At 36.8% G+C, this 24,481-nt stretch overlaps 1 protein-coding gene across 2 annotated transcripts in view; it reads left to right on the top strand.

The window, feature by feature from the left end:
* Positions 1–24,481, top strand: part of UBQLN1 (ubiquilin 1) — a 45,289-nt gene that overhangs the window by 1,756 nt on the left and 19,052 nt on the right. For both annotated transcript variants that reach the window (XM_011288267.3, XM_011288266.3), the window contains exon 2: positions 22,017–22,168. In XM_011288267.3, coding sequence (XP_011286569.1) covers positions 22,017–22,168 — 152 coding nt within the window. The remainder of the gene's footprint in view (positions 1–22,016; positions 22,169–24,481) is intronic.

Here is a 24,481-nt window from a genome sequence, read left to right as displayed (position 1 = left end):
AGTTCCTGAAATGTGCCTATAAGTCCCCTCCCCTACCCCCCAGTGAACGATTGGGATATTGGTTTATATAGTTCTGAAAGGTGGTGTGTTTTGTAAAGCAGTAAATAGACTGTGTCATCAAGTGAGAAACTTTTATCACCTACTCTGAATCACCATTTTTTTTTGTATTCTATAAAAATTTCCCTTAACATTTTTGTATTTTCCAACATACAGGAAAGTTGAAAGAATTGTACAGTGAACATTCCTGATGTTCGTCACCTGCAGTTGATATTTTGCTGTATTTGCTCTATCACACAACTAATCATTTAATAGTCACTTTTATTTTTTGGATGCATTTCAGAGTAAGTTGCAAATATCATTAAATGCTTTTCACACATACATACACCTGTGTCATTCAAAGCTGTAGAACTTTATAATTCTCAAGATGTAGAACTTTATAATTGACTAGAAATTTCCTTCTTGCTCTTTGCCAGTCCCTTCAGTCACTCCCCTCCATCCACCACTGTTTTGATTTTTTTTGGCATTAGTTTTCCCTGTTCTGCAACTTCACAGAAGATTTTTTCAGTCAGCATAATGTTTTGAGATTAATTCTTGTGTGTGCTTTCAATTTCTTTTTATTGCTTTGTTTTCCACTGTATGAATACATCATAATTTCTGCAGTCTCTTGTTGAGGACTACCTGGGTTGCTTGTGGTTGGTTGCTGTGAACACCCATGTACAATTTTTGTTGTTGGACAGATGCTTTTTCTCTTGTAAAATACTTAGAAGTGCAATGACTGGGTGATAGGATAGTTGTAGCTTTAGATTTATAAGCAGCCATGTTTTTAAAAAGAGCTTCTATCAACTTACAGTTCCACCAAAGGTGCTTGGGAGTTCCTGTTGCTCCACATCCCTGCCAGCATTTGATAGTGTCAGTCTTTTTCATTTTAGCTTTTCTAGTGTGTGTGTAGCCATATTATATTTTGAAGCCCTGGGGTCTTCTTTCTAGGATTCCTAGTTCAGGTTTCTACCTTCCTACCTGCTTTCAGCATTTTATTGTATAAGCTAAGAAAAAAATCAGTATTTTATAAATAGAAAAAATCATTTAAGTCTTTTGATGATGTTCTGTCTGTAGGATTGTTTTTACATCTTGTGATGGTGAAGTTAGAATTTTAAATTCTGTGGATATTTTATTTATTAAAAAATTTTTTTTAATGTTTATTTATTTTGAAGGACAGAGAGACAGAGCCATGAGCAGGGAGGGGCAGAGAGAGAGGGAGACAGAGAATCTGAAGTGGGCTCCAGGCTCAGCTGTCAGCACAGAGCCTGACGGGTGGCTTGAACTCACGAGCTGTGAGATCATGATCTGAACCCAAGTCGGATGCTTAACCTACCGAGCCACCCAGGTGCTCCAAATTCTGTGGAAATTTTAATTTTTCTATTCTGTCACCAAAGTAAAATTTTGATAAAATGAAAGCTTTTCCAAAGCAACTTATTCTGATGGCAGTGGAATTTTTATTCTGAAAAATGCTTTATATTGAAGCAGAAAACATGATAAAAAACACGTGACACTGCATCAAGAACCTGAAGACAAGTTGAACTGTCTTGTGGGGTCTAACTATATGTGTTAAGGAAAACACAAGAAAATATGTGAGTATAAGAAAAGCAGTTTTCAGATGATTTGTAAAATTCTACTTGAAGCACAATAAAGTATGTCATTTTGTACCTTAAATTTTTCTTAGAGGGTTTAATAGATTTAAACTATATGTTACAGATTAAAATTTGTCATTAAAATATATTTGATGATACTAAGATTCCATGTTCAGTAAAAAATTGGGAAATATTTCAAACTGAAAAATTTAATCTTAGAGATAAAGATAGAATTCTAAAAGGAGAGCATTGAAGGCATAGGTTTTCTGTCAGGCAAATTCCATATTTTACAATTTGGAATCTTTTTCAGTAAGTGTTTCTGTGTAATGTAAATTCTGTTAGTTCATTATGCTGAAATGGTATTCATATGAATGTTCTAATAATTGGATAAAACTAAGCTTTCTGGGTCAGTTGTAAAATATGTTGTCAGGTAGTAACTAATTTTCCTGTTTCGCCCTCAGGTTCTGTTTGAGTGTGTATAACCAACAGGCAGAAACAGGATACCTTAATACAGTTGGTATTTAATATTACTTGTTTGGGGTTGATAACAACACTTTTTTAAAATTAAAGGGACATTTACTTTTCAGCGAGCAGTCAGTTGAGTAATGTTTAAATTTCTAACTAAAGGTAGTTAGAATGTGAACTTACCTGTGTGTTTCAAGGTGGTTTTGTTAATAGGGGTTTACATAAGTAGATAAAAAAAATAGTTTAAGTGTGTAGTGGCACAAAGTCCCTGTGTATGAGATTATTATTCTGTTAATTATTCATTTTCTGCTATCGGAAATAGTTTGAGGACCTCCAAATGTCAACAAGTGAGATGAAGTCCAGAATGGGGGTCGGGGGTGCACGCACGTGTGTGTGTGTGTGTGTGTGTGTGTGTGTGTGTGTGTGTCAATGAGTCATTAAAATTAGTGCAGAGAATGGACAGGAGCTTCCAGGGAACATCTAACTAGCTTGTTCTGGGATTCTGTAAGCTCTCTAGGTTATAGTGTAAGATGGTGAAATACAGTTACCTGAAATATTCAGGCAGCCTATATTCAAGTTTTAGAAAACATTTTCAGGGCACCCGGGTGGCTCAGTGGTTAAGCGTCTGACTCTTGATTTTGGCTCAGGTTGTGATTTCACGGTTCATGAGATCGAGCCCCACATTGGGCTCTGCACTGACAGCACAGAGCCTGCTTGGAATTCTCTCTCTTCCTGTCTCTGACCTTACCCTGCTCACGTGCGGCTGCATGCGTGCTCTCTCTCTCTCTCAAAATAAAGTTAATTTTTTTCATCACTTGAAACTTTTAGAAAACTATCAGTGTAACATAAATATTGTATTGCATATAATTGAGCCTTACCTTGCTAAGGGAAATTGCAGTGTATCAGGGTCATTATTATAAACATTGAACATTATACTTTATGATGGGTCCAGAACTGTGCTGTCCACTTTGGTACTACCAGCCCATCTGGCTGTTGAATGCTTAAAATATGGTTGAACTGATTTGGAATGTGCTGGAAGTGTTAAAATACAGCAGATTTTGAAAACCTGTGCCTGGCTTCTATCACTTAACATAATGTTTTCAAGGTTCCTTCATGTTAAAGCATTTATTAGTTCTCCCTTTTTATTGCTGAATAATATTCCACTGTGTGGGCATATATCACATTTTATTTCTCCATTCATCAGTTAATGAACATTTGGGTTGTTCTTCTTTTTGACTATTCTAAATAATGCTCTGTGAATAACTCAGAAGATTTTGTGTGGACATCTGTTTTTGTTGAGTGTGTACCTATGAGTGGAACTGCTGGGTCATGTTGTAGGTCTATGTTTAACTTTTTGAGGAACTGCCAGACTATTTTCCAAAGTGGCCGTACCATTTTATATTTCCACCAGCTATGCATGAGGATTCCATTCCCTGTAACATTTATTATTGTCTGTCTTTGATTATCACCATCCTAGTTGGCTGTGAAGTGGTATCTCATCGTGATTATTTGGCTTCCTATTGTGCAAACAGCAGTTCTCAGTGTGGTCTGGGGGGGTCCCCAATACCCTTCTAAGAGGACCATGAGATCAAAACTGTTTTCATAAGATTTCTGTTATTTGTATTTCTCATTCTAATTCTCTCAAAAATCAACAACACTTTTTCAGAAGCTGTAAGATGTGGGATATTGCAACAGATGTGAAAATCCAGTTGTCTTCTGTTATGAGACTAAAGTAATCTGCAAAAATTTAAAACTATGCTACTCTTCACACTGGGGAAATATAGTTACTTTTTATAAGAATGTTATTTATATTGACATGTAATGAATTTATTATTTTTAAATGAATATTTAAAGATGCCTCAGTTTTAATTTTTAATATAGCAAACATCAGTAGATATAACCTGCATAAACAAAAACTCAGGTTTCGAATTTACAAAGTGGTATATCCTAAACCAAAAATCGTTATAAGGAGAGCATCTAATAGATTAAATAGGTACTTACAACATTGAGGATTGACTCCACTAAATTGTCATTTCCTCTTGCCTAGAAACTTACAGTAGCTTGTTGGTGAGTCTCCCAACTTCTCTGGCTGCTCCCTCCCAGACATTCATTCACTCCTACAGCAGTCTCTGAAAAAAACATTAATCAGATCATGTTACCCTCTACTTGAAACTAATGGCTCCCCATTGATCTTAGACTTTCATAACATGGCCTTGAGGCCCTATGTGCTCTCCTGCCAGGAGAGCACACCCCTGATCTTATACTCTTCATTGACCCAGAGTTGGTAGGAAATGGTCAGGTGGGGATTTTGCTCTTCCACAGCTGTCAGCAACATCTGAGTTCTACCTACCTCTCCATTCTGATGTGTTGTTTCCTCCTTGGTAGCTTGACTCTTGTCATACCGACTTTTTAGTTCCTTGACCGTGTTGTTACACATTTTTCCCTGCCTCAGGACTTTGCAGTTTGTTCTTGCTACCTGGAATGCCTCCTACTCTGCCTCTTCCCACTCATCCCTTAATTTCCATGCAAAGATCACTTTCTCAGAGAAGTATCCTTGATTGTCTAGACTAGATTGGTATTCCCTGTTGTATTTTTTCACAGCACTCTGTTTTTTGATCGTAATTCATCAAAATTTAGTATTTATGTGATTATTTGATTAATGCTTGTTTCTAAAACTAAAGACAATGTGTGATTGTTCATCATTGTTATCAAAGCCTAGCACATAGTTTGGGCTCAGTAAATATTTGTTTACAAATGAATCTAGACCATTATGCACATAACCTCATGGCTTCCTGCCCTTCTCACAGCTTTGTCTTAAACTGCTCTTCTCTTAGGTTACCACTTTCCAAGCACAACTCTTGAGTGCTTCAGAATGTTCCACTTGTTTCTGGTTGCTGGAACGTAATTCTACAATAGCTTTTCTCAGCTGATCATCTCCATCTGAACCACAGAACACAGAGTGACTGTCGTGTGATTATCCATTTTTCTCAAAGATTGTTCACAAGTAATACAATTTTAAATGCATAGGAAAGAAGTTAGTACAGTCAGTGGTGTGCTGGTAAATGTTTGTCAACCACTTCTTCAGGAAAGTCAGCACTGAATTGTAGTGTTTGCCGATTATCACGGTGTAAATACTCTTACCCTGTCAGAAATTAAGCTACCAATATTAAAACTGGCTCTCAAAATTCCTGAAAACTTAGCAGTCTGAGCTGGTAGGAGCTATTGATTATAGTGGATAGATAACCTTAAGTTATATGGATACCTGCCTTAAAGTGTCTATATGGTGCTTTAAGGTATCTCTATATATAATTGGAGGCGCAACTATACTGGGCCTTCATGTCCATTTACTTATGTTATTATTTATGATTGCTTTCAGAGTGACCATATGATCCACAGAACTGAAAATATTTATTCTCTAGCCCTCTACAGAAAGTTTGCTGACTTCTGCCTTAAGGCATTAGGGCTTCTATTCTAGATCTTGTCATGTTAGTGCTCAAAACCTTTCTCACTAGAAAATATTACCATGGCTTTAGTGTTGTTTAGTAGAAATTTAATGTAAGCCTCATGTAACTTAAATTTTTCGTAGTCACTTAAAAGAATAGTGAAAAATTTTTTTATTGTGGTTAAAATACACTTAACCATTTTTTAAATATGTTTTCTTAACGTCCATTTTTGAGGGAGGAAGGGAGAGAGAGAGCGCGCACGCACCCCTATGTGTGGGGGAGGGGCAGAGAGAAGAATGAGACACTGAATGGGAAGCAGGCTCCAGGCTCTGAGCTGTCTCAGAGCCCAATGTGGGGCTCAAACTCATGAGCCATGAGATCATGACCTGAGGTGAAGTTGGATGCTCAACTGACTGAGCCACCCAGGCACCCCTTAAATACACTCAACCATTTTTAAGTTTTGTACAACCATTACCACCATCCGTCTACAGAATTCTTTTCATCTTGCAAAACTGTACCTTATTTATTAAACAATAACTTTATATTATTCAACAATAACTACCCATTCCCCTCCCACCAGCCCCTGGCAACAAGCATCCTACTTTCTGTCTCTGAATTTGACTACTCTAGGTATCTCATAAAAGTGGAATCATAAGTATTTGTCCTTTTAAGACTTACTTCACTTTGTATAAAGTTCTCAAGTTTCATCACTGTTGTAGCAGATGTTAGAATTTCCTTCCTTTTTAAGGCTGAATAACACTGTATTGTATGTACTTGCCACGTTTTGTGTATCCATTCATCGGTTGATGGACACTTGCATTGGTCTACCTTTTGGGTATTGTAATTTTAATAATATGTTTTGTTTAATCCAGTATATCCTAAATATCATTTCAACATGTAAATAGACTTTAAAAATGAGATATTTTACCTTTTTTTCATACTAAGTCTTCAAAATTTGGTGTGTATTTTATACTTACAACACATCTCAATTTGGACTAGCCACATGTGGCTACAGACTTCTGAATCACATAGCACAGCTAATGGAGTCTTCATGTTTTGCTCCCTACCAATCTCTTCTCTATTATTCACTGCATTTCAGCCATCTGTATGTCTTTCTTACCCCAAATATCACTCACTAGCTCTTTGCCTCTCTGGGCCTTTAACAATGCTGCTAATGATAGTAACATAATAGCTAGTATTTATTCTAGGCTTATCAAGGTGTAATACAGTACCTTTTTTTTTTTTTTTTTAAGTTTCACAACTTTATTTTATTTATTTTTTAAATGTTGATTTATTTATTTTGAGAGAGAGTACAGGTGCCTGTGCACACCCGAGCAGGGGAGGGACAGAAAGACGGGATCCCAATCAGGCTCTGAAGTGTCAGTTTGGAGCCCGATATGGGACTTCATATCACGAACTGTGAGATTGTGACCTGAGCTGAAATCAAAAGTCAGGCTCTTAACCCACTGAGCCACGCAGGAGCCCCAAGTTTCACAACTTTATGATGAAAGTATTATTTACCCCCTCCCCCTTTTTTAAAATGAAGAAACAGACTCAGGTTGATGTGATCAAATTCATTTACCTATTAAATAGTGGAGCCTAGATTCAAACCCAGTGACTAACTTTGGAGCTCACACCTAACCACTACTCCAGGCTGCCTTGACTTTTCTCTGGCTGGATTTAGAGCCTTAAAGTTTATTTATTTATATTTTAAAAAGGTTTTATTTAAATTCCAGTTAGTTATTACACAGTTTAGCTAACATATTATTGGTTTCAGGTGTACAATACAATGATTAAAATTTATTTAAATGTTTATCAGAGTTTGATTGGATTTACCAGTTTATCAGAGTTTGATTGGACTTACCAATCAAACTTACCAATTATTTGTGATACCATTTTGTGATTATATGGACTTTATCCTCCCTATCCCATACTGAATTTGCAGGGGTAGGGGCTGTCTTGCTTACCTCCTAATCCCATGGTGCTTGGCACATACTGAGTAATACTGGTATTTATTGAGTGAGCAAATAGTGTTTTAAAGATTTATTTGCAATATTTTGTACTTATTTGAGGATATTTTTAACTGTGATTTGCTTACAAAAACGTGATGTTTATTTTTAGTGTAATTAAATGTCTAATGGCATTATTTCAGTTTTTTCTGTGAGAACAGCTTCCACTATTTAAAAATATTTTTCATTAAATTCGGATTGGAATTTTTTTAGGGACTAAAGTTGATATCATCTGTAAATCTGTTTGATGCAAAAAGTTTTGGGTTAGCATACAGAATGTTCCATTCATTATAGGTATCATAATGTGTATATGTGTGTTCCTTTGATTTGCAGAATATTTTCATTACCCCAGAAGATCTGAACTCTGTTTTTTCCAGGCAGATTTTGCTATTATGAGCTAGTTTGATGTCTTCTAGATATGACAACATAGACTGCTTGGTTTACTTACTTACTGGTTAAGCAGCTGCTATAGATTCTAGACTTGGGTGTAATGGATTTGATAAAAAATTTCATAGCTTTTAAACTCTTGGAGATTCTGCCTAGAAAAGTATTTATCTGTGTACTCATATATAATATTCTATTTATTCTTGTTAGGCAGATGGATCGTTACCCACACTTTACTGTCTTCACTTGTTTGTTGTCTTTCCATATTGGCATATGTGGAACTAACTTATTCCACTATTATTTATTTATTTATTCATAAAAGTTTTGTTAGTATTTTGAGAAAGGGGGAAATGTATATTGGCATATTAATGTAAGTATATTGAAATGTGGTCTGCAGTTTGGAGAGAACATGGACTCTGGAATTGGAGAGATCTTTGAGGAAGGTACTTTTACCTTTGAGCCTCATTGGCAACATTTTTTTTTTTATTTAACTTTATTTTTTATTTTTTAAAATTTACATCCAAATTAGGTAGTATATAGCGAAGCAATGATTTCAGTAGATTCCTTAATGCCCCTTACCCATTTAGCCCATCCCCCCTCCTACAACCCGTCCAGTAACCCTCAGTTTGTTCTCCATATTTATGAGTCTCTTTTGTTCTGTCCCCCTCCCTGTTTTTATATTATTTTTGTTACCCTTCCCTTATGCTCATCTGTTTTGTCTCTTAAAGTCCTCATATGAGTGAAGTCATGATTTTTGTCTTTCTCTGACTGACTAATTTCACTTAGCATAATACCCTCCAGTTCCATCCACATCATTGGCAACATTTTTAACATGTGATATAATACTTGCTTCACTAGATTGTTTGGAGGGTTTCATGAGATAATATGTATAAAGTACCTGGCTCAGAGTTACATGCTCTACTTGTATTGGTTTCATTCCTCCTTCACCCTTTTGTTAGCTAGTGAATGGAGTCTTAATTTTTTACAGTAGAAGGAAGCTTTAATAGTATCCTAGCATGTGAATAGTCGAACATTTAGTTTGATATTCTTTGTCAGATTTAAATCATAGAAACTCTTAAAAATATTTTATGTATTTTATGTAAAAATATTTTATGTGTATTTTATGGATAATGTATCATATTTATGGCTGAGTGCTCAATTTTATAAGAAGGTGCCCTTTTCCTATGTAGTTGTCTGTGTCTCTCGTTATTTCTCATACTTGACATCTTTGTGTAAGATTTATGCAATGTTTTTTAATGAGAATACTAACAAGGTTACTCAGACAGACATCAGGTATTTGGAGAGATAACTAGATGAGCTATTACATAAGATGATTTATTGAATATGGAGTTTTTTCAAGAGATCTTAGCAATATTGAATGAGGAACTGATTGAAAGACTTGGTGACTTAGAAAACAAATAGCAAATGTTTGAATGCAGTATATTATTAGATAACTAGAAAATTCTTGCTGAACGCTATTAATATGTGGTTCTGCAAGAAATACAATTAATATGTATGTTTTAGTATTCAGAGTTTCTTTGTAAAGGTTGCAAAGTGTTTCTACTTGCCCCCTGCCCCCCCCCCCCCCCCATAAAAGGCAAGGTTCGATTGTGGGATATTTGTAAAGGATGATAGTTTTTCTTTTAGCCAACTTAAAATCAGATTAACTTAATTTTAAATGGTTATAATTCAGTTTATACTCACATAATTGGGTTAGAATGTAGAGTGCGTGTGAGTACTCTGCCCCCAGGCATTTTACATATATCTCTTAATTCTCCCGTCAACCCTGCAGAATAAATATTACCTCCATTTTACTGATAAGGAAACCTCAGGTCAGAGTGTCCTCAAGGTAACAACTTGTAAGTGGCAAAACCAAGATTTGAATTCAGGTCTATATGTTTCAAAAACATTCTTTGTTTCTTACCAGTTTGTTCCCTCCCCTCACTGCAAGTGTGTGTGTGTGTGTGTGTGTGTGTGTGTGTGTGTGTGTGTGTGTGTGTGAGAGAGAGAGAGAGAGAGAGAGAGAGAGAGAGAGAGAGAGAGATTTTCTTCCTCCTTTGTTTCTTACCAGTTTGTTCCCTCCCCTCACTGCAAGTGTGTGTGTGTGTGTGTGTGTGTGTGTGTGTGTGTGTGTGTGAGAGAGAGAGAGAGAGAGAGAGAGAGAGAGAGAGAGAGAGAGATTTTCTTCCTCCAGTCAGTCAAGAACAGGGAATCAAGTGAAGTGGGCCCTGAACAGCTGAGATTGTTCTCATAAAAGTTGATATACTAAAGCATACATTTTCATTTCAGATTATCTCAGCATTCTATTTTATATGGGTTTCTAATTCTTGATTACCTATTTGCCTCTTGCTCCCCTTAAAAATAGTAAATTTAGAGGGAAGAGGAGGTAAACTGACAGCCTGGTAAAAAAGGAGATACAGGACACCTTAAGAGTGAATCTGGAACAGTATCACTGTATTGCAGAACAGCAATTGATATATGCAGCAGTAACTCAGCACTATCAAAAAGTTTCATTATATTCAGTAGAATGTAAAATAATTTTGGTGATCACACAGGGGTAAACTTCGGTTAGCTGGATAATCGATAACATCTGTCTTTGGATGATGTTGAGAGAAGTGGCTCCCGACTGTTTTGTACATGCTGGGTTGATTTCAAACCATTAACTTAAATTACTTACTTGATTTTGATTCTACTGGTTATTGGGAAAATGTCTAGTACTTCAGGTTTTCAACTCTTTGGCCCATTGGTTATTACTGTAGGTTGTCAGTGCAAGAATAGAATAGAAAACTTACAGGAAATATGGATCCTTAGAGGCCTATTCTAGCATATATTTTTCATTTCAAGTTAGTGGTTACCACGTGGGCCTAAGGACAAAAATAGGAATATCTATCTATCTAGTTTAGAAATAACTAAAGGAAATTACAAAAATCTTTCCTTTATGGTTAAGATTCTTCCCTAGGTAGATGGAAACATTTTATATAATTTGTTGCATAAGTTTTATGTTGCTGCAGAGGAATAATATCTGTGGACTGTCTAAAACAGCTTTGACAATTTTCAAGATTGCTATTTTTTTTCTTCTTTTTTTTAATGTTTATTTTTGTGAGAGAGACAGAGACAGAGACTGAGCACAAGTGGGGGAGGGGCTGAGGGAGAGGGAGACACAGAATCCCAAGCAGGCTCCAGGCTCCAAGCTGTCAGCATAGAGCCCAACATGGCGCTTGAGCTCACGAACCATGAGAACATGACCTGAGCCATGAGAACATGATCTGAGCTGAAGTCGGACGCTTAACCGACTGAGCCACCCAGGCGCCCTCCCCCCCCTTTTTTTCTGTCAATAGTGTTTAGTCTCTGATTTTCTCTTGTTCAGTAAAAGTGTGATATAATAAATAAAACAGACATGGAGGTAAAAGTTCAAATGTTAGAAATGTTTTTGGAAATTTTGAAGCCACTATAAGCTGAAACTATTTCCCTCTACCTAAATGGTTCAGAATAAGAGTTTAAGGAAATCTGAAGTATGCCGAGTTTGGGCCTTTCTATAAAAACATAACATTGTTTACATTGATCATATTTGGATTAAAGTTTTCTAAAATAGAGCATAGAGTATTGGAAAAGCATATCATATCTATTTGAAATGGTACAATTAAAAGTAAGGTTTATTCACTTTTGTTTTAAATGGAATGGCAGGCAGCTGAATTGAATTGTTAATTCCTTGGTTTTTGCTAGTTTATTCCAAGCTTTGGATAATTTACTCAGAATAGTCACTTCAGTCTTCTATAATATTACATTAGTCTTCTAATTGGGTTCATAGTGGTTCTGATGTCTCAGTTGTTTGATATTGGTTCAAAATTTACAATTTATTTTTATAAGAACTGGATTATAATTGATAGATTCTACAGTTTCCCTTTGTCTAGTACCAGAGGTATAGTTGAACTCTCTCACCATTTCTAACATGGTGTTTTCCAAGTTTGACTATGAAGTGCTATGAACTCCTACTCCAATTGCCTTAGGTGCCCCTGAGAACCAAGAGTTCCATGAGATTGGAGGATCCTATTTCAACAGTGCTGGAATTCTGTAAGAGAAAGTGTTTTTTTATGGGTCTGTCAGGACTCGTTTGGTTTCTGGGGGTTTTGTTGTGAGGATTGAATGAGATAATGTGTGTATAGTGCCAGGCACATTTTTGCTGCTTAATCAAATAATGATTCATGTAAATACTTTTTCAACTGTGTATCATGCATCTAGTCTGTCCAGAAAGCTCTGATTATCCTTCAGATACTGACATTAGGAGGATTCCAGTCCTTAAATATTACTAAGGGCTCAACTGAACTATTCACTGCTGTTCTTTAAGCTTTTGAGGTTATGGCTCTTTTGTATCACCTGTCTTAACTGTCTCTGCCAGATATGATGCTCACAGGCAACACCATGTCTTATTTTGGGGTGATCATCTCTGTTGTGATTTCCATGTCTTGTATCTGGTCCACTACCTAAAACTAGAGCATCTTCATCTTCAGTTCCTTTCAGATAACCTACCACAGACAAGGTATATATGTTAGTTATGTTAGCTTCCTGGCCAGTTGAGTCATTTGAAATTGGAGTGCCCAGGAAAATTGGTCTCCTGTGTTTTTATTTCTTTCTGTTTCTTAGTGTAGGGTATTCACAATCAACTATTATACCTATTTTTAATTGATGTATAGTACAGAAGAATGCACCCATCATGAATGTACAGTTCCATGTATTAGCACAAAGGTCCAATCCCGCAGAAGTCACCTTGTGATCCCTTACAGCCACCACCTCCCAGAGGTAACTACTATCCTCACTTTTGACATTATGGATTTTGTCTCTCCCTTTATAAAAATTTTATATATAAATGAAATCACACAATTTATCTTTATTTGTGATTGGGTTTGCTCTGCATTGAGGGATCCATGATGACATGTGGCTGTAGTTCATTTGTTGTCATTGTGTGTAATATCTTAAGTATACCACAGTTCTATAGTTAAAGCACAGTTGGATTGTGTAATGTTTTTGGCTAATAACAAAGAATACTGGTTTGAGCTTCCTTGAACATGTCTGTTGGTGTACCTGTGGACACATAATTTGTTAGATAAAATACCATAAGTGAAATTGTTGCGTCAGTAGGGTAAGCATAGGTTCAGCTTCTACTTCAAAATATTTTTCCAAAACATACCAATTTATGTTTCTACCTGTAATGTATGTGGATTCCACATCCTCTACAACACTTTCCTGGCCTTTTGAGTTGAATCATCCTGTGAGTGTATCACTGGTTTTAATTTGAAGTTACCTGATTGTTAATTAATTAGGATAAGTACCTTTTCCTGTGTGTTAGCCATTTAGCTTTTATTTTGTGAGTTCTCGTTTTAGTCTCTTGATAATTTTTTAATTGGGTTTTGACTTGTTGATTTGTACACGTCCTGTATGAAGTCTGGATTCAAGCTCTCTTGATTGTTGGTGTTTTAGGTATTTTCTCTCTGTTGCTTATCTGATAATGATAGTTCAATTTATTTTGCCTTTTCCTTTTTAGTGTTTATTTTTGAGAGACAGGGACAGAGCATGAGTAGGGGAGGGGCATAGAGAGAGGGAGACACAGAATCTGAAACAGGCTCCAGGCTCAGAGCTGTCAGCACAGAGCCCAACGCAGGGCTTGAACCCACGACCGTGGGATCATGACCCAAGCTGAAGTCTGGTGCTTAACCATCTGAGCCAGCCAGGCACCCCTGCCTTTTTTTTTTTAATGGTTACATCTTTTTGGGTACCACTTAGGAAATCTTTTACAGTTGTACCAGAACTTTATTGACTTCTCTTGTTGGTACTATTTTATTGCACGATAGTGTTTAAAAAAAATTTTTTTTTTTTAACGTTTATTTATTTTTGAGACAGGGAGAGACAGAGCATGAACAGGGGAGGGTCAGAGAGAGGGAGACACAGAATATGAAGCAGGCTCCAGGCTCTGAGCTGTCAGCACAGAGCCCGACGCGGGGCTAGAACTCGCAGACCGCGAGATCATGACCTGAGCCGAAGTTGGCCGCTTAACCGACTGAACCACCCAGGCACCCCTGCACTGTAGTGTTTAATTTGCATGTGGTCATAGTACATGCTTGGTTTAACTTGAAATATGTTGACTTGCTTTATGGCAGAGTATATGGTCTGATTTTATAAATTTACTTAAAAAGGATGTATATTCTGCATTTGTTGAGTGCAGTGTTCTATATGTTACAGTTAGGTCATTTGTTAATTATGTTCAAATCTTTTTAACTTTTTTTTTTTTTTTTTTTTTTTGGCCTGTTTTCTATCAGTTACTGAGGTAAATGTGCTGAGATCTTATTGTACTACTTTTGGATTTGTCTGTTTTTCTTTTATACTTTTAAAGCTTTATCTTGTGAGTTTAACACTTCAGCATGTTGAAATGACCTAGTTGCTTTTGTATTAAAGCCTGTTTTGTTGATTAGAATAGCCTCAGTAACTTTCTTTGGTTACACCCATTCTTTGTATTTTTTCTTTACAGTTTTGGTATATCACTTTTAAGCAACATGAAGTTGTTTAAAAAACATTTTTTTTTAATATTTATTTATTTTGGGGAGACAGAGATGGAGTGCAAGCGGGGGTGGGGGGCAGATAGAGACACACACAGACACACACAGAATCCGCAGCAGGCTCCTGGGTCTGAGCTGCAGCACAGAGCCCGACGCAGGGCTCAAACCCACAAAGCGCGGGATCATGACCTGAGCTGAAGTCGGAGGCTCAACTGACTGAGCCACCCACGTGCCCCAACATGAAGTTGTTTTTAAATCCAGTCTGGTTGTCTTTTTAACATACCGTCTGTTAATGTAATTGCTGCTAAATTTGGTTTACATTTACCATTATTCTGTTTGATTTTTATTTTTCCTGTTTGTTTTATACTGTTTTTTTTCTTTTGTATTATTTCATTTATCCCCTTTATTAGGTTGGTAGATGTAAGCCTTTTTTACTATTCTTCTAGTAGTTATTCTAGAGATTATTTTATGCATTTTAATTTATAAAATGTCTAAATTGTTAAGTACTTGTACTTCTTCCCAGTTAGTGCAAGGACCTTAGAACAGTTGAGCTCCATTTAACGCACCTCTGGGCTAGACTTGACTTTCTTATAACACAAGGCTGTATTATTAGTGCTTTATACAACCAATTTTCATTTTGATTTACTGGTGTATATATCCTTTCCAATTTTTATTCCTTCATTTAGGATCATTTTCTTCTGTCTGAGGAACACATTAACATTTCCTGTAGTCTGTGTATGCCAGGTAACAAAATCTGTTTTTGTGTGTCTGAAAATGTTTTTTTTTTTTTTTTTTTTTTTTTACTGTGTGTAAAGTTTTAGGCCTGTTATAGTTTTCTTTTCTAAATTTTTAATTTTTTAAATTATGGGTGATTTCAAGTCAAAGGAGTAGATACAACAATAAGTTACACATTCAGGAATCCTGTACTCAGCTTTGACTGTTGATCTTAAAGGCAGTCTTGTTTCAGGTATACTTTCCCTTAAGGTACCTCCTTCTTCCTCATCATTTTGATGCCTCTCTCATGTATTATATTATTTCATCCCTTAATATTTCAGCATGTATCTCTAAAAAATAAGGAGCCTTTTTAAAAGACATCAATACATTATCCTGCCTTACCAATGAATAATTCCTTAATTTAATCAGTTCAAAATTTCCCTGTTGTCACAAAATGATTTTTTAGCATAATGATAGCATGAATTTATTACATTTTTTTTTTACTTTTTTCAAAAAATTTTATCTTTTAGAGCAGTTTTATATTGAGTGGAAAGTAAAGGTTCCATAACCCCTGCTCCCCCTCACCCCTGCACTCCATAGTAGTACATTTGTTACAATTTATGGACCTCAACTGACACATATCACCTAAAGTCTGTACTTTTAAGATTCACTCTTGGTGTTTTTACATTCTGTGGGTTTTGACAAATGTGTAATGACAGGTACTCTGCCTATTCATCTTCCTTTCCTAACCCCTAGCAACCACTGATCGTCATAATTTTGCCTTTTCTAGAATGTCGTATTGTTGGAATTATACAGTATGTGGCCTCTTCAGATTGGCTGTTTTGACTTGCTAATATGCATTTAAGTTTCCTTCATGTCTTTTCATGATTTTATAAATACATATCTATTTAGCACTGAAGAACATTCCATTGTTTGGATATCCCACAGTTTATTTATTCACCTGAAGAGTATCTTGGTTGTTCCTGAGTTTTGACAGTAATGAATAAAACTATAAACATCTTTTTGTAGGTTTTTTGTGTGGACATAAGTTTGCAGCTTTTATCATTTGTCAATACTTCTTAGCTTTTGATTTTCTCCTTTTGTGTGGACATAAGTTTTTAACTTCCTTGAGTAAATGCCAAGGAGCACAATTGCTGGATCAAATGGTAAGAGTATTGTTTGGCTTTATAAGAAGCTGCCAAACTGTCTTCCAAAGTGACTAAACCAAATGGTACATCATCAGCATGAATGAGTTCCTGTTCTACATCCTTGCTTGCAATAAGAGTATGGTGCGGTCTCCTTGTTTTATATTTTAGTTCCCTAATAGCATATGATGTGGAATATCTTTCACAGGCTTGTTTGCATTTTGTATTATCATCTTTGGTGAGGTATCAAAGTCTTTTGCCCCCTTTTTTTTTAATTGGGGTATTTTAATTGGTTGTTATGTTGAGTTTTAGTTCTTCATATATTTTGGATAACAGTCCTTTATCTGATGGATCTTTTGCAGATAATGTTTGTCAGTCTGGTTTGTTTTCTCATTTGCTTAAAAAGACTTCTTGGGGGGCGCATGGGTGGCTAAGTTGGTTAAGCGTCTGACTCTTGATTTCAGCTCAGGTCATGATCTCCTGGTTCATGAGTTTCAGCCCCACGTCTGGCTCTGACCTTGACAGTGTGGAACCTGCTTGAGATTCTCTCTCTGCCTTTCCCCAGCTTACCCTGTCTTTCTCTCTCCCTCTCCCTCCCTCCCTCTCCCTCTCCCTCCCCCCTCCCTCCCCCTCTCCCTCTCTCTTCCTCCCTCTCCCTTTCTCCCCCCCCCTCCCCTATCCCTCTCTCTCCCTCCCTCTCCCTCCCAAAATGAAGAGATTTCTTTCTGAAGTGGGATGTGGGTAAGGCTCATACATTGCAAGGGACTGATAAATTGCTTGTTTTTGTTGTTTTTCTTTTCCAGTATCTATGCCATTCTTTCTTTTCCTGCCTTCTTGCCTGGACTGGGACTTTCAATACTATGTTGAGTAGAGTAGGGGTGATTGAGTGTTGAGTAGAGTAGTAGTGATTGTGGGGGTAGTGGTGATTCGGGGCAGGGGGGGACATCCTTGCTTTGTTCCTTATCTTAGTGGGAAAGCATTCAGTTGTTCACTGTTAAGTATGATGTTAACTGCAGATACTTCCTACATGCACTTTATCAGGTCTAAGTGGTTCCCTTTTATTCCTTTTTTTTTTTTTAATTATTAAAAGGTTTTTAAATTTATTTTTGAGAGAGAGAAAGACAAAGCATGAGCGGGGGAGGGGCAGAAAGCGAGGAGACACAGACTCTGAACCAGGCTCCAGGCTCTGAGCCATCAGCACAGAGCTTGACGAGGGGCTTGAACTCATGAACCATGAGATCATGACCTGAGCTGAAGTCGGACGCTTAACCGACTGAGCCACCCAGGAACCCCTCCAGGTTTTTTTTTATTACCCAATTTATGGTCTGTCTTGGTGAGTGTTCCGTGTGCACTTAAAATTTCATCTACAGGTTTTTCTTTGCTTTTTCCTTCTTAGCAACTTATTTGTTGAGGCCTTTTTGCATGTGTGTGTGGTTGTATCCTTTTGATGACATTTAGTATGTTTCTTTACCTACATTTTTGGGGAGCATCTGTTATACCTAGAGCAGGCAGTGGTCCTTACACTTAAGTGTACATCAGAATCATCTGGGAAGTTTGTTAGATTATAGACTGCTGAGCCCCATCCCTGGGGTTTCTGATTTGGTTAATATGGGGTGGGGACTGAGAATGTGCATTTCCACCAAGTTAACCTAGTACTAGTGAATGCTGCTCATCTGCGGACAGAACTTTGAGAACTATAGCCCTGGTGCAGTTTTGCGACCTTGTCGTTAGTGACATTTTGAATTGGATAGTTCTTTGTTGTTGGTGCTGCCCTGGGCATTGTAGGGTGTTTAGCAGCATGTCTGGTCTCTACCCACCAGGCACCAGTGGTACTGACCCTTATTGTGACAAGCAGAAATGTCTTCAGACTTTGTCAAATGTGTCCCAGGGTTGATAGGGACACTCACCCCCATTGGGTACCACTGCTGTAGGGTAACTGGGAAGAACTCTCATGTCCGTATCTATAAGTTTTTTTCTTTTATAATAGTTAGATTCTCCTTGGAGACACTATAATATTATAGTCTTCCTGCCTGATGGTGAAGGCCTCCCTCCCTGCATTGTCTCATTGATGTGAAGCGAAGGGGGAAAGACTGAGCATGTAGTATGTCTGCGTTTAATCTTCATTTTAGTATGTACTCCCGCTTTCAGTGTGCCTTGTGCGTTCTTTAGTCCAAGGACTTTGTTCCCTTTCTAGAGAGGAAGAAAATCCTCCAGTCTTTTGTTGGGCTTGAGGAAGCAATTGCTTGCTTAGAGTATGTGTCTTGTTTCTGAGGCTTTGAAGTAATCAGCATTGTTTTAAGCCTTAGGCATCTCTCACTTCATTACCCCCTGCCCTCAGCTTCTGGGGGTACCAGTATTGGTCTTCTGGGAATTCTACATATGCTGGGGACTGATCTAGCTATTAGCTTTCTGCATTGCCAGTTCAGGGTTCAGTTCTCTTGGGTCTGCTAAATTAATTGACCCAGGTGCCCAGCTGATGTCCAGCTTTAAAATTGTCTTCCATTTGAGACTAAAAGGTCTCAATTTGTTCTGTCATCTCTTTTTGCTAATCCTATCTCTGAAAGAGATTTGTATCTGGACTACATAAAGAATTTTTGCAACTCCTTAATAAAAAGACAAGTCAGTTTCAAAAAGGGCAAAGAATTTGGATAGTTCTCTAAAGAAAATATATAAGTAAGCACATGAACAGATATTCAGTGTCATTAGCTATCAGGAGAGTGCCAATCAACACCACCACGATGGCTATAATTAAAAAGTCAGGTAATAAATATTGGTGAGGATGTGGAGAGATTGAATCCTTATACACTACTGGTGGGAATGTACAATGGCACAGCCACTTAGGATAACACTCTGGTGGTTCCTCAAATGGTTAAGACAAAGAGTTACCATATGACCTGGTAATGCTACATCTAGGTATATACTCAAGAGAAATGCAAACCTATGTCCACACAAAAACTTGTATATAAATGTTCATAGCAGCGTTATTTTATAAGAGCCCAAAGGTGGAAACAACTCAAATGCCCATCATTTGATGAATGAATAAACAAAACATCATATATCCATACAATGGAATATTATTTGGCTGTAAAAAGTAATGAAATATTGATACATGCTACAACATGAATGAACCTTGAAAACATTATGCTAGGTAAAAGAAGCCAGTTACAAAGACCACATATTATATAATTGCATTTATGTGAAATGTCAAGAATAGAGAAATCTATAGAAAGTAGATTAGTGGTTTCCTAAGGGTTGCAGTGATGAGGGAATAGAGAGGTGATACCTAAAGCGTACTGGTTTCTTTTAGAGAAGATGAAAATGTTCTAAAATTGTGTGATGATTGCACATATCTGTAAATATACTCAAAACCACTGAACTGTACACCTTAAATGGGCAAATTGTATGATATGTGAGTTATACCTCCTTAAAGCATTGGAAAATCCTTTACTATTTTAGTGGGGATTTGACAGAATGTAAATATAGATGTATTTTTTTAGTCTGGCACCTTACCTTCAAATCCTAAAATATGCCAAAATGCTATATAATTATAGGTTAGACAAACTTTCAGAATGACATTGGAAGGATATTAAAGATTCTGAAAAGGTAAGATTTTCTTCAAGGTTAAGAAACACAAGTCTAAATTAATCTCATTTTACATATAAAATAGATTATTGTTTAGCTGGGTAGATTGGTCCTTGAAGTCAGACTTAGGTTTGAATCCTAACCTGGCAGTTAATTAGCCAAGTCATGAGAGGAGAGGGCCATATTAGAACCTTAACCTCTCTTTGTTTCAGTATCTGAAATAGGATTAAAAACCATCTATCTCAAAGTTATTGAGGATTAAAAAAGCTAGAGCAGTAGTAGCTACTATTTATTGACCCCTGTCAGTGTGCCTGATACTTGCATTTTATGTACATTTTTATTCAGTCCTTAGAAAACCACATGTTCTGCTCATTGTATTGTTATTATTTCTAGTAGCTACCAAAGGGAGAAATGAGATGTCAGTAATAGGAGAATGGTTAAATTGTTGATTGGCCAAATTATTGATATGGTGTTTTAACAAAGATTTTTTAGTTATTTGGAAATTGCTTATTGTAGATAAAAGGATTAAAGGTCATATATTTTCAAATGAAGGAGAATTCAGATGGAAAAGCTCCAAAATATTTACTGCAGCATAATTTTGCATTATCTTTATGAATTAAAAAAAAAAAAACAGTTGCTTACACTGAATGTTGTAACTTGATTATGGAAAATTTCATTCATACACAAAGGTAGAGTGTGATACGAACTTCTCATTTTCAACAATGATGGACATACAGCCTATCTTGTTTTATTTATATCCCTGTACGCTTTCCCTTCCCTGCCTTCTGCAAGATCTTATAAAATCTCAGAAATTATCTAACGTGGGGGTGCCTGGGTGGCTCAGTTGGTTGAGTGGCCGACTTTGGCTCAGGTCATGATCTCACCATGGCTCATGAGTTTGAGTCCCACGTCTGGCTCTGTGCTGTCTGCGCAGAGTCAGCTTCGGATTCTCTTGTCTCCCCTCTCTCTGCCTCTCCTCTGCTCATGCTCTCTCTCTCTCTCTCTCAAAAATAAATAAAACATTTAAAAAAGTTATTTAATGCATCGTCCCGCTCATGACAACCAAAAATACCCCTTATATTTCTAAAACTTCCCTTGGTGATAGTGCCATCATCTGTTGAGACCCACTTTTGTAGGGTATTGGGGTAGAGTGGTTTAAAATGTAATTCTTTTCCAAATTTGGAGTGATTCCCTGAGGTAGTCTGTTCATGTAAATTCCTTGGCCTACTCACATGTCCTGATTTGGACAATGGAGTAAACCCTAAGCACACAGGTGATTTTTATAAAAATATGAAAAAAGACTGATCTAACAGAGTAAATAAGGGTGTTTTTTTATGGTATGAAGATCTTTTTTCTGTGTTTGCATGTTATTCTTGTCCCTGGAAATCCTTTCTTCAGGTTTTCTTGGCTACTTCCAAATCTCTTTATTCATTGGAAAGCTTTCTTTAACTGCCCTTGTGCTTCCTGTCTCTCTGTACTTTGTGGTTTGACTAACGCTATGGAACTGTTTTCGTTCAGGGAAAGGCTTTTGCTCTGTATCTTTGCCATATGGATAATACTTTTTGTGTGTGTGTGTGTGTGTGTGTGTGTGTGTGTGTGTGTGTGTGTATGGATAATACTTCTTGTTAATAAATGTTGAATGAAAAAGTTGGGGAAGAAAGTAAGTATGGAATGCCAAGAATATGACGGTGGCTCTATATGTATTCAACTAGAATGGAGCAGGACTGGAGATGGACATTTGAGGCATAGATTATTGTAAACTGGGTAACAGCTATGTGTGGCTTGAACTACATTTAGTACCACTGATACAGAGAGAACAAGGATATTGGGAAGAAATGAACTGTTAGGACTTAGCAGAAAGTTCAGTATAGGATATGTGTACTTACAGTAGAACCTTGGTGTTAGAGGTGAGTGAAATGTTAATACTCATTTCCCACTAGGATCAAGATACTGACAGAGAAAAGATGTATCTTTGTATCATTTGAATTACTGCCATATCTGTAGTAGGGGCCTTTTTGAGGTACCAGTAGTTACTAGACTGGGTGGTGCTATGCAAACACCTGTAATAATATTCACTTTGTTTTTTTATCTTACTTAGTTCAAGGAAGAAATCTCTAAACGTTTCAAATCACATACTGACCAACTTGTGTTGATATTTGCTGGAAAAATTTTAAAAGATCAAGATACTTTGAGTCAGCATGGAATTCATGATGGTCTTACTGTTCACCTTGTCATCAAAACGCAAAACAGGTATGTTTTTAGAAGACACAGAGCTTTAAACTGTGAAAAAATGTTTATACAGTTAACCCTTGAATAATGCAGGTGTTAGGGCCAGCAATTCTTAAGCAGTCAAAAATCAGAGTATACTTTTTGACTCCCCCAAAACTTTGATACCTTACTGGAAGCCTTACTGGTAACATCAGCAGTTGATTAACACATGTTTTGTGTGTTATACGTGTTATGTACTTCTTTCATACTATACTATAAGCTAGAGAAAAAAAATACATTTATAATACTGTATTGCCTTTATTGGAAAAAACCCAAGTATAATAAGACCTATATAGTTCAGACCCGTGTTGTTCAAGAATCAGTTGTATTTCTTTTTAAAAAATAGCCAGTCTTTAAATGGCTTTCTCTGCCATAACTATTCAAATAGTTTAAAATTCATTTATTTGCTGCTATTGGTAACAAATTAAAGAAGAAAAAAATGAATGTGATTCAATAATGCTGATGCTTACACATTTGATATTTTAGGGACTTCCTCAGTATTCAGTCATATGTAAATTATTTGAATTATAGGACAAATTATGTTTTTAGCTATGCTTTTTGTTTTAAGGGAGATTTTTGGACAAGTTCAGGGGTGTCTCATCTCCTTGGCAAACCACAAATGAGTAGCCATATTTCACTATCAGTTTTTAAGAGACCTTTTTACTCTGTATCACTAAGAAAAAATATTGCCAAAATCAATCTGTTGGTTTTCTTTTCACTTGAAATTTTTATATTTAGTGAAGGAGCTCTTTTAGACTTATTTTTGGATATGGTAGTTTATCAATATCACTCTTCTGTGTACATACTGAAAAAATATACATGAGATAAATTGGTTAAATTCTTCCTAACACTATCACATTGAGTGATTCTTTTGAATCACATTTTGACTTCATAAGCATTCAGGTTTTTGCACATGTGATGAAACTCTGTACTGTGTGGAGTTTGTGGTACAGCATTTCATAAAAGATGGCTACAGTATTTTCTCCAGGAATTTCTTCCAAACTACTGATGCCCATTCTGCAAATTTTTATGCTAGATTTCCACCCCCCCCCCCCATAGCAAATATTTGCTTCACTGATACAAAATTCATTCCTTCTTTTCCTGTTTCTATGCTTTTCTGTGTACACAGTAACTTCACTAGTACCATTTAATGGTGAAATCTTTCTGAAGACACTTTATGTGGTATTAAATACAGCATGTCTGGTATAATCATTCATTTGAAGTCCTACAGAATACATATGTGCAGGCATGGCAATTGATGACTGGTTGTCAGCAATTGTAGGACAGATTTTGATTTCAGAAGCGTTATAATGAAAAAAATGTACATCTTAGAATCAATGAAAGAAGCAGTGAGTGAGATTCAGGACTCTTAACTGGTATCACATGGAAGAGGTTTCCTATAAAGTATCTTTATTTTTTTACCTGAAGATAATATTAAGTAATTATATCCATACAAGTTATTACTGGTATTGATTTTTCAGCCTGTTGTTGGTGAGGTCTCTTTATTTCTTTTAACAATTTTAAGAGGCTGAGTAGAACTGCCCCTCCCCCCACCTCCTCAAGAACTTACAAGAAGGTACATAAAAAGTTGGGGCGCCTGGGTGGTGCAGTCGGCTAAGCGTCCGACTTCAGCCAGGTCACGATCTCGCGGTCCGTGAGTTCGAGCCCCACGTCGGGCTCTGGGCTGATGGCTCAGAGCCTGGAGCCTGTTTACGATTCTGTGTCTCCCTCTCTCTCTGCCCCTCGCCCGTTCATGCTTTGTCTCTCTCTGTCCCAAAAATAAAATAAAAAACGTTGAAAAAAAAAATTAAAAAAAAAAAAAGTTGCTTATGGGGGTGTCTGGGTGGCTCAGTAGGTTAAGCATCCGGCTCTTGGCTTCAGCTCAGGTCATGACTTTGAGGTTCATCGGGCTGACAGGGCAGAGCCTGCTTGGGATAGTCTTTCTCTGCCCCTCCCCCTCTGCCTCTCCCCTCCCCGTGCTGGCTGGCTGGCTGTCTCTCTCTCTCAAAATAAATAAATAATCTTTAAAAAGGTGCTTATGTAGTCAAGCTTTGTGGTGTGACTGGTCGTTGATTTCTCTTCTGTGAGGTGACCTATCTCCATATCTTACATTATCATGATTGAAAGTAATGAAATACTTAGGTGCATATACTGGAGGAGAAGGGGCAGTTGAAGGGTAGTTTAAATTGTATTAGGTTTTACTATGTTTCATTATAGTTCTTAATGCTGTTATCTCAGGGTATTTACCTTGTAATTTGAATTGGTCTGAAAACTTACACTTTTATTTCTGAGAAT

Source organism: Felis catus, chromosome D4 (assembly GCF_018350175.1).
Source record: "Felis catus isolate Fca126 chromosome D4, F.catus_Fca126_mat1.0, whole genome shotgun sequence".
NCBI lineage: Eukaryota > Metazoa > Chordata > Mammalia > Carnivora > Felidae > Felis > Felis catus.
This window is presented reverse-complemented; position numbering and strand designations above follow the sequence as displayed.